Below are 13,522 nucleotides of genomic sequence, written 5' to 3'. Positions count from 1 at the left end.
GTCAGGAGAAATGTCCAGTAAATGGGTTAGTTACCACAGCTGCAAAGTCAAACTTTGGTCTTAATTTAAGGTTCGGTTTAGAAATGAGGTTAGCAGTGTGGTTAAGGTTAGGCTTAAGGTTAGGTTTAAAATCAGATTTTAAAAAGATACATTTTATAAATAGGCAGGGTTTATGACTTTCTGGCTGTTGTAACTAGTGGCTTTATGGCTGTTGTAACCCAGTACATGATGTGGAAGAGATGGACTAATATCACTGGTAGAGTCCTGTGGTGTGACTGTTGACCGTGTCGACCATGTTTTCAGTCCTAATCCTTTGATGAGGGCGTTAATTCTTTTTTTTGTCTCAACTAGGCCTACAATACAAGGCAAATATTTTCTCTTCTCTTCACTCAATTTATATTTAGGGTAGGTAAAGGTTTATATAGTGGTGACCATGCCTTTGGTAGAATAGTGTACTGCAATGAAGCTTACAGGCACAGCAGTCGGTCCACAGCCATCGGTACACAGCCGTCGGGACACAGCCGTCGGGACACAGCCGTCGGGACACAGCCGGCGGGACACAGCAGTCGGGACACAGCCGGCGGTACACAGCCGTCGGCACACAGCCGTCGGGACACAGCCGTCGGGACACAGCCGGCGGGACACAGCAGTCGGGACACAGCCGGCGGTACACAGCCGTCGGTACACAGCCGGCGGGACACAGCCGTCGGCACACAGCCGTCGGGACACAGCCGGCGGGACACAGCCGTCGGGACACAGCAGTCGGGACACAGCCGTCGGGACACAGCCGTCGGGACACAGCAGTCGGTACACAGCCGTCGGTACACAGCCGGCGGGACACAGCCGTCGGGACACAGCCGTCGGGACACAGCCGTCGGGACACAGCCGTCGGGACACAGCCGTCGGGACACAGCCGTCGGGACACAGCCGTCGGGACACAGCCGTCGGGACACAGCCGGCGGGACACAGCCGGCGGGACACAGCCGTCGGGACACAGCCGTCGGGACACAGCCGTCGGTACACAGCAGTCGGGACACAGCCGTCGGGACACAGCCGGCGGGACACAGCCGGCGGGACACAGCAGTCGGGACACAGCCGTCGGGACACAGCCGTCGGTACACAGCAGTCGGGACACAGCCGTCGGGACACAGTCGTCGGGACACAGCCGGCGGGACACAGCCGTCGGGACACAGTCGTCGGGACACAGCCGGCGGGACACAGCCGTCGGGACACAGCCGTCGGTACACAGCAGTCGGGACACAGCCGTCGGGACACAGTCGTCGGGACACAGCCGGCGGGACACAGCCGTCGGGACGCAGCCGTCGGTACACTCACCCTGGGAGCAGCAGGTTGTCCGAGCGTCGCTGAGGTGTCACACGCGTCACAACATGTATGTTAATGGTTTCGGCATCAGGGTGGTTTGACGCTGCAGGTAAGTGTTGCTTAAGTGGCCTGTCACAATGGTGAACGCTAGCTGGGGGACAAAGGGGACCTGAGAGAGAGACAGGGGTAGCGGAGAGAGAGAGAGAGAGCGAGAGAGAGAGAGGGAGAGAGCGAGAGAAAAAGAAAGAAAGACAGAGAGAGAGAGAAAAGAGAGAGGTCAACATTGTCTGTGTCGTCTCTCTACCTCCAGACTATGGGGGTTATTTCAGGGCCTATGCTTTGCCAGACTGAGTTAGTTTCAACCCTGACAACACATTAGGGATGTGTACAGGTTTTAACCAAACAGATGTATTCCTATTCCGTTATGGAATCTTTTCCTGCGTTCAGAATGTTTCTATTTGACATATCTAACCAGGCTGAGGGTATTATTGCATAAAGGAAAACACATTAGGGTCCATTTGATTTCAATCACTTTTTGACTGTACCCCTTTTGAGTCGAACGAAACCAAGAGTGTGCTGTGTCTCAAATGATGGTAGGCACAACACAAACACCTCAGATGATGCACAATAGGGTTTAAGCTACAACATATGTCAAATAAATCAAACATCTGAGTTGACATGTATTTAGAACATTTGTATTTGTGTTTTGTATTTATTTAGGATTAAGTTAGCTGCTGCCATGGTCCAGCAACATTAAGACAATTATATACAACTACAAATATTACATGACATTACATTTCATAACACTTTTCACAACACATTAAGCGTGTGCCCTCAGGCCACTATTCTACTACCACATGCACAACTCAACAACTTATAGTGAGTTGAACTCAAAGTTAATGAAAAGTAATTATTACTTCAAGTGTTTATGTGGTACTGACTCAAAACTAAATGAGAAGTCAAACCAACATTTTTTTTAAAGATATGCAAGATACTGCAGGTACATTTTTGGAATTGTTTTTAATATCTGTGTTTTTGCATGTACATTGATTGATTGATTGATTAAATGTTATGCTACACAAATAAAATAATTTACTGAAACTGTTCCAGTTTAAATGGCTTAGGTAGTTGTCTCCCACTGTTCTTAACCCTGGCAGTCATAGTGGGTGAATACAAACTTCAACTGTTGGATAGCCTAACGCTGGCTAGATTCCAACAGGAATTACACATCACTTTGCAAACAACATAATGTGATTTACAGTTAGGGTTGCAAAATTCTGCTACATTTCCCAGGTTTTCCAGAACTCCTGGATGGAAGATCAATGGAAAAATGTTTGGAAAAGTTTGCAAAACTACTTAGGTAATTGGTTTCGTCAAAATGTTTGAGTAGCCAGAATTTATCCAGTTTTACAGTGTATCTTCAATACAAAATCCTTGTGAACGTGTGTGTAGATTGAATGTGTTAGCATGTGTCTCTTCACAGTCCCCGCTGCTCCATAAGGTGTATTTTTATCTGTTTTTAAAATCTGATTCTACTGCTTGCATCAGTTACCTGATGTGGAATAGTTCCATGTAGTCATGGCTCGATGTAGTACTGTGTACCTCCCATAATCTGTTCTGGACTTAGGGATTGTGAAGAGACCTCTAATGGCATGTCTTGTGGGGTATGCATGAGTGTCTGAGCTATGTGCCAGTAGTTTAAACAGACATCTCGGTGCATTCAGCATGTCGATACTTCTTACAAAAACAATTAATGATGAAATCAATCTCTCCTCCTCTTTGAGCCATGAGAGATTGACATGCATATTATTGTTAGCTCTCTGTGTACATTTAAGGGCCAGCCGTGCTGTTCTATTCGGAGCCAATTGTAATTTGGCTAATAAGTCCCTTTTCATGGCACCTGACCACACGAAAGAACAGTAATCCAGGTGCAACAAAACTAGGGGCTGCAGGACCTGCCTTGATGGTGTTGTTAAAAAGGCAGAGCAGCGCTTTATTATGGACAGACTTCTCCCCATCTTAGCCCCGGTTGCATCATCATGTTTTGACCATGACAGTTTACAATCCAAGGTTACTCCAAGCAGTTTTATCACCTCAACTTGCTAAATTACCATATTATTCATTAAAATATTTTGTTGGGGTTTAGGGTTTAGTGAATGATTTATCCCAAATGCTTTTAGTTTTTGAAATTGCAATGATGACTTAATTATGAATGATGAACAAGCTAAGTCATATAACTTGTCTGCAGTATATACAGTGCCTTTGGAAAGTATTCAGACCACTTGATCTTTTCCACATTTTGTTACATTACAGACTTATTCAAAAATAAACTATCCTCAGCAATCTGCACTCATTACTCCATAATGACAAAGTGAAACAGGTTTTTAATTAAAAAAATTACATTTACATAAGTATTCAGACCCTTTGCTATGAGACTGGAAATTGAGCTCATGTGCATCTTGTTTCCATTCATCGTTGAGATGTTTCTACAACTTGATTGGAGTCCACCTGTGGTAAATTCAATTGATTGGACATGAGTTGGAAAGGCACACACCTGTCTATATAAGGTCCCACAGTTGACAGTGCATGTCAGAGCAAAAACCAAGCCATGAGGTCGAAGGAATTGTCCAGAGAGCGCCGAGACAGGATTGTGTCGAGGCACAGATTTGAGGAAGGGTACCAAACAAATTATCCAGCATTGAAGGTCCCTAAGATCACAGTGGCCTCCATTATTCTTAAATGGAAGAAGTTTGGAATCACCAAGACTCTTCCTATAGCTAGCCATCTGGCCAAACTGAGCAATCGGGGGAGAAGGGCCTTGGTCAGGAAGGTGAGCAAGAACTCGATGGTCACTCTGACAGAGCTCCAGAGTTTCTCTGTGGAGACGGGAGAATCTTCCAGAAGGACAACCATCTCTGCAGCACTCCACCAATCAGGCCTTCATGGTAGAGTGGCCAGACGGATGCCACTCCTCAGTTAAAAGCACATGACAGCCTGCTTGGAGTTTACCGAAAGGCACCTAAAGACTCTCAGATCATGAGAAACACATTTCTCTGGTCTGATGAAACCAAGATTCAACTCTCTGGCCTGAATGCCAAGCTTCACATCTGGAGTAAACCTGGCATCATCACTATGGTGAAGCATGATGGTGGCACCATCATGCTGTGGGGGTGTTTTTCAGCGGCAGGTACTGGGAGACTAGTCAGGATCGAGGCAAAGATGAACGGAGCAAAGTACAGAGATCCATGATGAAAACCTGCTCCAGAGGGCTCAGGGACTCGCACTGGGGGCGAAGGTTCACCTTCCAACAGGTCAACAACTCTAAGCACACAGCCAAGAATTGCAGGAGTGGCTTCAAGACAAGTCTCTGAATATCCTTGAGTGGCCGAGCCAGAGCCCGAACTTGAACTTGATCGAACAAGACCTGAAAATGGCAGTACAGCAATGCTCCCCATCCAACCTGACAGAGCTTGAGAGGATCTGCAGAGAAGAATGGGAGAAACTCCTCAAATAGAGATGTGCTAAGCTTGTAGCGTCATACCCAAGAAGACTCAAGGGTGTAATTGCTGCCAAAGGTACTTCAACAAAGTACTGAGTAAAGGGTCTGAGTACTTACATAAATGTGATATTTTTTTTTAAATAATTTTGATAAATTAGCACAAAAAAAACAAAAAAACACGTTTCTTGCTTTGTAATTATAGGGTATTGTCTGTAGATTGATGAGGGTGAAAAACTATGTAAACAGTTTTAGAATAAGGCAAAATGTGGAAAAAGTCAAGCGATCTGAATACTTTCCGAAGTCACTGTAAGAGATCTAATGGGACTGGCCCAAGAGAGATCCTGTGTACTTGGTGCATTGGGTTGGTTGGAACCTCCACAACAAAATATATAGGACAGACTTATTTTTTGCTACCCATTCTGAATTTGACTGCAGCTCTTTGTTAAGTGTTGCAGTGATTTCACTCAGTGTAGTAGCTGAGGTGTATAGTGTTTAGTCATCTGCATGCATAGCTAGCTAGCTAACATTACGTGTATGATCTGTGTAGTAATATTATTTTATCTCAGAGCCATTTGCATTGCTAGTTATAGCCTAATGTTACCTAGCTAGCATTTAACCTGGTTGGTTAGCTACCTGCAGATTCATGCAGGGCAGTAACGTTATGAGTTGGGATTATGATTCATTGTTTAGCTAGCTAGCTACATGTCTAAACAAAAGACTCCACTATGCAAGTAACGATTTCAATAGAATGTTTATGATGTCACTGCGACAACTGTCGATAGATGTAGCTGGTAAATTCGCTCTGGCTATCTACTCCGATTTCAGAGCACTCTCGTCTGAGTGTGCCAGAGCGTAGAATAACTGACGAATTTACAAACGCTCAACACCCATTGAAGATTGCCGGTGTCTGTAAACGTTGGCAAAAAAGTGTAGTTACATTGTACATTTACGAACAGTTAATCTGACAACTATCTGAATTCACAAACATCCCGAGCACACGCTGGCACTCCTCTTAAGGATCCGCCCCTTTTTTAAAAACGTTTGCCTGAAATGACATAACCAAATCTAAATGTATAAACACACCCGTAGTATAAACCAGCCTTTAGTCTTGAAATCTTTGGTTGTTTAGTATGTAGCCTCACAGGTGAATCCTTAAAGAGATGGGTGGGGCTAAATCTTAAAAGGGTGTGAACGATGCTGAATGGGTGTAGACAAAGAAGAGCTTTCCAGTAGGTTCCAAAATATTTAAAGGCCATTTTCTCAAAAGTGAGGTTACAAGTTAATCAACTTTCAAAGCAGAATTATTTCCCCATTGTTCCTCAGCTGCAGTGTATGATATACCATTTTCTAGCTTTGAGTCTCTACTTTTATCCAATGTAAAAAACACAATTTCAAATGTTTCTATATAAGACCGAATCGAGCCGGTCGGTCACATTTGTCTCCTAATTATTTTGGCATTCAGGCCTAAAAAGTCACTTTCTGACCTCTTCTACCTTTGGCAAATATGTTTAGAAATGTTTAAATCAAAAGGGGTGCGGTCAAAAAGTGATTAAAATCAAATGGAACGACCCGTTATTCTCTGCCAAAGCAGTCTTGACCTACTAATTAGCAAGCAGTCCTTGACAGTGAATAGAGACCAGTGTGTCTCTCTAACCTTAACATGGCAGTGTGAATAGTTAATATGACACTGTCAATGAGTGTATTCAGTCCCTGATGTCTCATTTGTCTAAATCTATACTCTCTCATCTGTTCTGCCCGACAACAACAAGCTCCTCTGATCAATGTATCTGCTGGTGAGCTTTACTCAACACAATGTCACAGACACACTTTATTACTATACATCCACAGTACAAGACAGACAAATACATAGAAGTGAACATAAGGACTGTACCTGCATTATACCCGTGGAATGAATACACAAGCACTAAGTGCTGTTTCTCTATACACATAGCTAGCTACCCAAAACATGTATGGGGAAACTGCACTTAGATTTTCAATACTTTGAATGTTGGTTGATAAAGAATGCACTTAAAACACATAAAGAAAGGATAATGGAGTTTGCATTTGGAATTGACCATGTTAAGTGTTCTAAACATGGACTGTATGCGAACACTCATACACCCAGCATTAATACACATATAGTGAGTATACAAAACTCGTTGAACATCTCATTCCCAAAATAATGGACATTAATATGGAGTTGGTTCCCCCTGTGCTGCTATAACAGCCTCCACTCTTCTGGAAAGGCTTTCCACTAGATGTTGGAACATTGCTGCGGGGACTTGCTTCCATTCAGCCACAAGAGCATTAGTGAGGTCGGCCACTGATGTTGAGTGATTAGGCCTGGCTTGCAGTCGGAGTTCCAATTCATCCCAAAGGTGTTCGATGGGGTTGAGATCAGGGCTCTGTTCATGCCAGTCAAGTTCTTCCACACCGAACTCGACAAGCTATTTCTGGAAATAGGAAAATAACTTCCCCGAACTGTTGCCACAAAGTTGGAAGCACAGAATCATCTAGAATGTCATTGTATGTTGTAGAGTTAGTATTTCCCTTCACTGGAACTAAGGGGCCTAGCCCGAACCATGAAAAACAGCCCCAGAGCATTATTCCTCCTCCACCAAACTTTACAGTTGACACTATGCATTCAGGCAGATAGCGTTCTCCTGGCATCTGCCAAACCCAGACTGGTCCGTCGGACGGAAATTATGGTGAAGTGTGATTCATCACTCCATAGAACGCATTTCCACTGTTATAGAGTCCAATTGCAGCGAGCTTTACACCACTCCAGCCGACGCTTGGCATTGTGTGTGGTGATCTTAGGCTTGTCTGCGGCTGCTCAAGAATCTCCCGACGAACAGTTATTGTGCTGATGTTGCTTCCAGTGGCAGTTTGGAACTCAGTAGTGAGCGTTGTAACCGAGGAGTGAAGATTTTTATGCGCTTCAGCACTCAGCAGTCCCATTCTGTGAGCTTGTGTGGCCCACCTCTTCGGGGCTGAGCCTTTGTGGCTCCTAGACGTTTCCACTTCACAATAACAGAACTTACAGTTGACCGGGGCAGCTCTGGTAGGCCAGAAATTTGATGAACTGACTTGTTGGAAAGGTGGCATCCTGTGACGGTGCCACGTTGACAGTCACTGAGCTCTTCAGTAAGACCATTCTACTGTCAATGTTTGTCTTTAGAGATTGTATGGCTGTGTGCTCGATTTTATACACCTGTTAGCAACGGGTGTGGCTGAAATAGCTGAATCCACTCATTTGAAGGGGTGTCCACATACTTGCTGCTGTAGTGTATGTCATGGAAATAGTGTTCCTAGTGTTGTGTATGCTCAATGTACATATGCAGACAGAAGCACACGCAAGGTTGTGCACACAACCTGATTGAATCGATGCATAAACCACAGACAAAGAAAACCTGTAAACTACATAGATCCTGAGCAGCCAGTAGACCCACTCAGAGACACACAGCCCCATCTTCTCTTCTTCTCCCTAAAGATCAGCCGTCAGAGCCAGCCTGCATGTCACCTCTCCTTTGTCTACTCAGATAAAACTGCTGCATTCATCGTATGTCAGATAAACCTCAAAAAAGAGAGAGAGAGAGAGACCTAGACACACACACACACACACACAGAGAGAGAGATAGAGAGAGACCTAGACACACACAGAGAGAGAGAGAGAGAGATAGAGAGAGACCTAGACACACACAGAGAGAGAGAGAGATAGAGAGAGAGAGACCTAGACACACACAGAGAGAGAGAGAGACCTAGACACAGAGAGAGAGAGAGAGAGAGACAGAAAGAGACCTAGGCACACAGAGAGAAGAGAGAGAGAGAGACCTAGACACACACACACACAGAGAGAGAGAGAGAGAGAGAGAGAGAGAGAGAGAAGAGAGAGAGAGAGACCTAGACACACACACACACAGAGAGAGAGAGAGAGAGAGAGAGAGAGAGAGAGAGAAGAGAGAGAGAGAGACCTAGACACACACACACACAGAGAGAGAGAGAGAGAGAGAGAGAGAGAGAGAGAGAGAGAGAGAGAGAGAGAGAGAGAGAGAGAGAGAGAGAGAGAGAGAGAGAGAGAGAGAGAGAGAGAGAGAGAGAGAGAGAGAGAGAGAGAGAGACCTAGACACACACACACACAGAGAGAGAGAGAGAGAGAGAGAGAGAGAGAGAGAGAGAGAGAGAGAGGAGAGAGAGAGAGAGAGAGAGAGAGAGAGAGAGAGAGAGAGAGAGAGAGAGAGAGAGAGAGAGAGAGAGTAAAAAAACAACAACGCTATCATTGCATGTTTTATCTGCCCGTGACAAATTCTAGTGCTCCTCCTCCTCCTCCTCCTCCTCCTCCTCCTCCTCCTCCTCCTCCTCCTCCTCCTCCTCCTCATACCCTCTTTTCTCTCCCCAATATTTTTTGCTCACCTTATCTCCTGTCTAGGCTCTGCATCGGTTGCCATTTAAGAATAATGTCCCCCCCGTCTCTAATGACATTGCCTTTGTGCCTGAGATTACCTCAGGATTTTTAGCCCCTTTCCCCCAAGACACACACACACACACACACACACACACACACACACACACACACACACACACACACACACACACACACACACACACACACACACACACACACACACACACACACACACACACACACACACACACACACACACACACACACACACACACTAGTCTCGTACGTCAGAGGAAATATGAAAATAAACATAGGTCAGCGAGACCTCTGCAGATCCTGGTTCAGTCTCTCTGATGTCTGTAGACAATCAGAGAACAGAAAATCTGCTGGGCTCTCTAAGATCCACCTGCAGAATAACAAATGGATCTCAAATCAAATCAAATTGTATTTGTCACATGCACCGAATACAACATGTGTAGACCTTACAGTAAAATTGTTACTTACAAACCCTTAACTAACAATGCAGTTTTAAGAAAATATCCACCCAAAAAAGTAAGAGATAATAACAAAATAATTAAAGAGCAGCTGTAAATAACAATAGGGGGGCTATAAACAGGGGGTACCAGTACAGAGTCAATGTGCGGGGGCACCGGTGTCGAGGTAATTCAGGTAATATGTACATGTAGGTAGAGTTATTAAAGTGACTATGCATAGATAATAACAGTTGCCAATTGATTAGCTGTTCAGGAGTCTCATGGCTTCGGGGAAGAAGCTGTTTAGAAGCCTCTTGGAACTAGACTTGGCGCTCCGGTACCGCTTGCCGTGTGGTAGCAGAGAGAACAGTCTATGACTAGGGTGGCTGGAGTCTTTGAAAATGTTTAGGGCCTTCCTCTGACACCGCCTGGTATAGAGGTCCTGGATGGCAGGAAGCTTGGCCCTGGTGATGTACAGGGCTGGACCCACTACCCTCTGTAGTGCCTTGCGGTCAGAGGCCAAGCAGTTGCTCTACCAGGAAGTGATGCAACCCGCCAGGATGCTGCAGCTGTAAAACCTTTTGAGGATCTGAGGACCCATGCCAAAACTTTTCAGTCTCCTGAGGGGGAATAGGTTTTGTCGTGCCCTCTTCACGACTGTCTTGGTGTGCTTGGACCACATTAGTTTGTTGGTGATGTGGACACCAGGGAACTTGAAGCTCTCAACGTGCTCCACTACAGCCCCGCGATGAGAATGGGGGCGTGCTCGGTCCTCCTTTTCCTGTAGTCCACGATCGTCTCCTTTGTCTTGATCACATTGAGGGAGAGGTTGTTGTCCTGGCACCACACAGTAAGGTCTCTGACCTCCTCCCTATAGGCTGTCTCATCGTTGTCGGTGATCAGGCCTACCACTGTTGTGTCATCAGCAAACTTAATGATGGTGTTGGAGTGAACACGGAGTACAGGAGGGGACTGAGCATGAACCCCTGAGGGACCCCCTTGACGGATGTGTTGTTACCTAGCCTTATCACCTGGGGGGCGGCCTGTCAGGAAGTCCAGGATCCAGTTGCAGAGGGAGGTGTTTTGTCCCAGGGTCCTTAGCTTAGTGATTAGCATTGAGGGCACTATGGTGTTGAACTCTGAGCTGTAGTCAATGAACAGCACTCTCACATAGGTGTTCCTTTTGTCCAGGTGTGAAAGGGCAGTGTGGATTGCAATTGTGATTGCGTCATCTTTGGATCTGTTGGTGCGGTATGCAAATTGGAGTGGGTCTAGGGTTTCTGGGAGGATGGTGTTGAATTGAACCATGAACCATGACCAGCCTGACCAGCCTGAATGTTGAGCTGTTTAAAGATCTTACTCACATCGGCTGCGGAGAGCGTGATCACACAGTTGTCCAGAACAGCTGATGCTCTCATGCATGTTTCAGTGTTACTTGCCTCGAAGCGAGCATATAAGTTATTTTTCTCATCTGGTAGGCTCGTGTCACTGGGCAGCTCTCGGCTTTGCTTCTCTTTGTAGTCAGTAATAGTTTGCAGGCCCTGCCACATCCGACGAGCGTTGGAACCGGTGCAGTACAATTGGATCTTAGTCCTGTATTGAAGCTTTGCCTGTTTGATGGTTCGTCGGACGGCATTGCAGGATTTCTTATAAGTTTACGGGTTAGAGTCCCGATCCTTGAACGCGGCAGCTCTACCCTTTAGCTCAGTACGAATGTTGCCTGTAATCCATTATGGCTTCTGGTTGGGGTATGTACATAAAGTCACTGTGGGGACGACGTCCTCGATGCACTTATTGATAAATCCAGGGACTGATGTGGTGTACTCCTCAATGCCATCGGATGAATGCCGGAACATGTTCCAGTCTGAGATAGCAAAACAGTCCTGTAGTTTAGCATCTGCTTCATCTAACCACTTTTTTATAGACCGAGTCACTGGTGCTTCCTGCTTTAATTTGTGCTTGTAAGCAGGAATCAGGAGGATAGAATTATGGTCAGATTTGCCAAACGGAAGGCGAGGGAGAGCTTTGTACACGTCTCTGTGTGTGGAGTAAAGGTGGTCTAGATACTGTATGTATGTAACGGCTGTCTTTCGGTGAGTTAGTAGACCAAGGCGCAGCGGGTGATGAATACATAATGCTTTATTGCAAGACGAAGAACAGACACGAAATACACTTGACTAATTTACAAAATAACAAAACGAACTAGACAGACCTAAACTACGAACTTACATGAAACGAAGAACACATGAACAGGAACGACCGAACGAAACGAGATGAGACGAGACAGTACCGTGTGGTGCAATAAACACAGACACAGCGACAATCACCCACAAACAAACAGTGAGAACAACCTACCTTAATATGACTCTCAATTAGAGGAAAACGCAAAACACCTGCCTCTATTTAAGAGCCATACCAGGCAACCCAAAACCAACATAGAAACGGAAAACATAGACTGCCCACCCAAAACTCACGCCCTGACCATCACACACATACAACACAACAGAAAACAGGTCAGGAACGTGACAATGTATTGCTACCACAGTAGCATGTTTGACTGTTTTGCAATGGCAGATACTTCCGTCACGTTTTCTTTGTCCCTCCCTCTTTCCCTATGTATAAAATGGTGGCATGTATAGTCATTATATAATATTATATATTATATAACCTACATTCAATCTAAATAATCTCCTGGATTCATGTTCATCCACCAAAGACATAAGAATTCTCATTCTATAATATGTGAATCTGCAAAATTTCTACTGACAAACATCTCCATTCTAATCCTAATAAAGACATGGCCCATCCCCAGTGTATTCTCCTGGTCATGCAGACAGTGTGATGTGGTGCTTCTGGGTGACAGGTCCTTCTCTCCCCTGCCAGGCTAACTTAATGAGATATGATAATCATAGAGTGATCGCTGACGAGGCTCGGCCATAATGAGGACATTATCCTGCCTGCTGAATAGGAACCCTGCTGGGTCACACAGATCAATGGATCCACACCATGAAAGGTGAATTTGGAGGTCTATTTGATGGTCAGAGGCTCCAGAGAGAGAGAGAGAGAGAGAGAGAGAGAGAGAGAGAGAGAGAGAGAGAGAGAGAGAGAGAGAGAGAGAGAGAGAGAGAGAGAGAGAGAAGGGAGAAGGGAGAAGGGAGAAGGGAGAAGGGAGAAGGGAGAAGGGGGGAGGGGGGAGGAAGGAGAAGAGAATGTTAGGTCATGCTAAGATAGATGTACAGAAAGCATTGTGAAGGACAGATAAGATGCAACATGTTTCACAACATATAAAGTATAATGTATGTGTCTATGACGTTTTGCCTCTAAATCCTTGATGCAAATCATGCTATTTGCATTAAGTGAGTGCTGTCTCTTCTGGCAATGTAAACACAATGAGTTTGTATGTTTCTTTTTAGTTGATCCTGGGAGGCTTGACTGTGGCTCAAGAGGCATTGAGACACATCTTACATAGCTCTGATCCCTAGGAGTGTACCTTGGACAATGGGTGAGCTATGGATGTGTTAGTAAATGTAGTGCTTGTGGAGAGGACGTAACTATGAAGAGGGTTAGTTGCCATGCCTAGAGTGTTGCCAGTTCAAGTCACAAATGGCGAATTAGATCATACATTTTTTTTCATGAGGACTTGTAGAACTATAGAATTACATACTAGAAGACTGACATCACAGTGCTGTAAAAAGTCCTTCCTTAGAAGGTTTCAACTGACCCGATCATACTCCAGCAACAGCCAGATACATCCGCTATTCTGACTATGGACATCACAGAAACCCACATTCACTGTTAAATGTACCATGCCCCCCTGCCCTC

General features: G+C 45.1%; 1 protein-coding gene across 1 annotated transcript in view; it reads right to left on the bottom strand.

Annotated features, from left to right (window-relative positions):
- LOC129823314 (keratin-associated protein 9-1-like) overlaps positions 1–9,270 on the bottom strand; it is a 9,789-nt gene extending 519 nt beyond the window's left edge. Inside the window, exons 1-2 of the mRNA XM_055882241.1 lie at positions 9,236–9,270; positions 472–1,364 (exon numbers count right to left, since the gene is read on the bottom strand). Coding sequence (XP_055738216.1) covers positions 472–1,364; positions 9,236–9,270 — 928 coding nt within the window. The remainder of the gene's footprint in view (positions 1–471; positions 1,365–9,235) is intronic.
- Positions 9,271–13,522: the final 4,252 nt, after the last annotated feature.

The sequence above is a fragment of the Salvelinus fontinalis genome, chromosome 25 (genome assembly GCF_029448725.1).
Source record: "Salvelinus fontinalis isolate EN_2023a chromosome 25, ASM2944872v1, whole genome shotgun sequence".
Taxonomy (NCBI): Eukaryota; Metazoa; Chordata; class Actinopteri; order Salmoniformes; family Salmonidae; genus Salvelinus; species Salvelinus fontinalis.
Note: the sequence above shows the minus strand (reverse complement) of the source record. Positions and strands in the feature narration are given on the sequence as shown.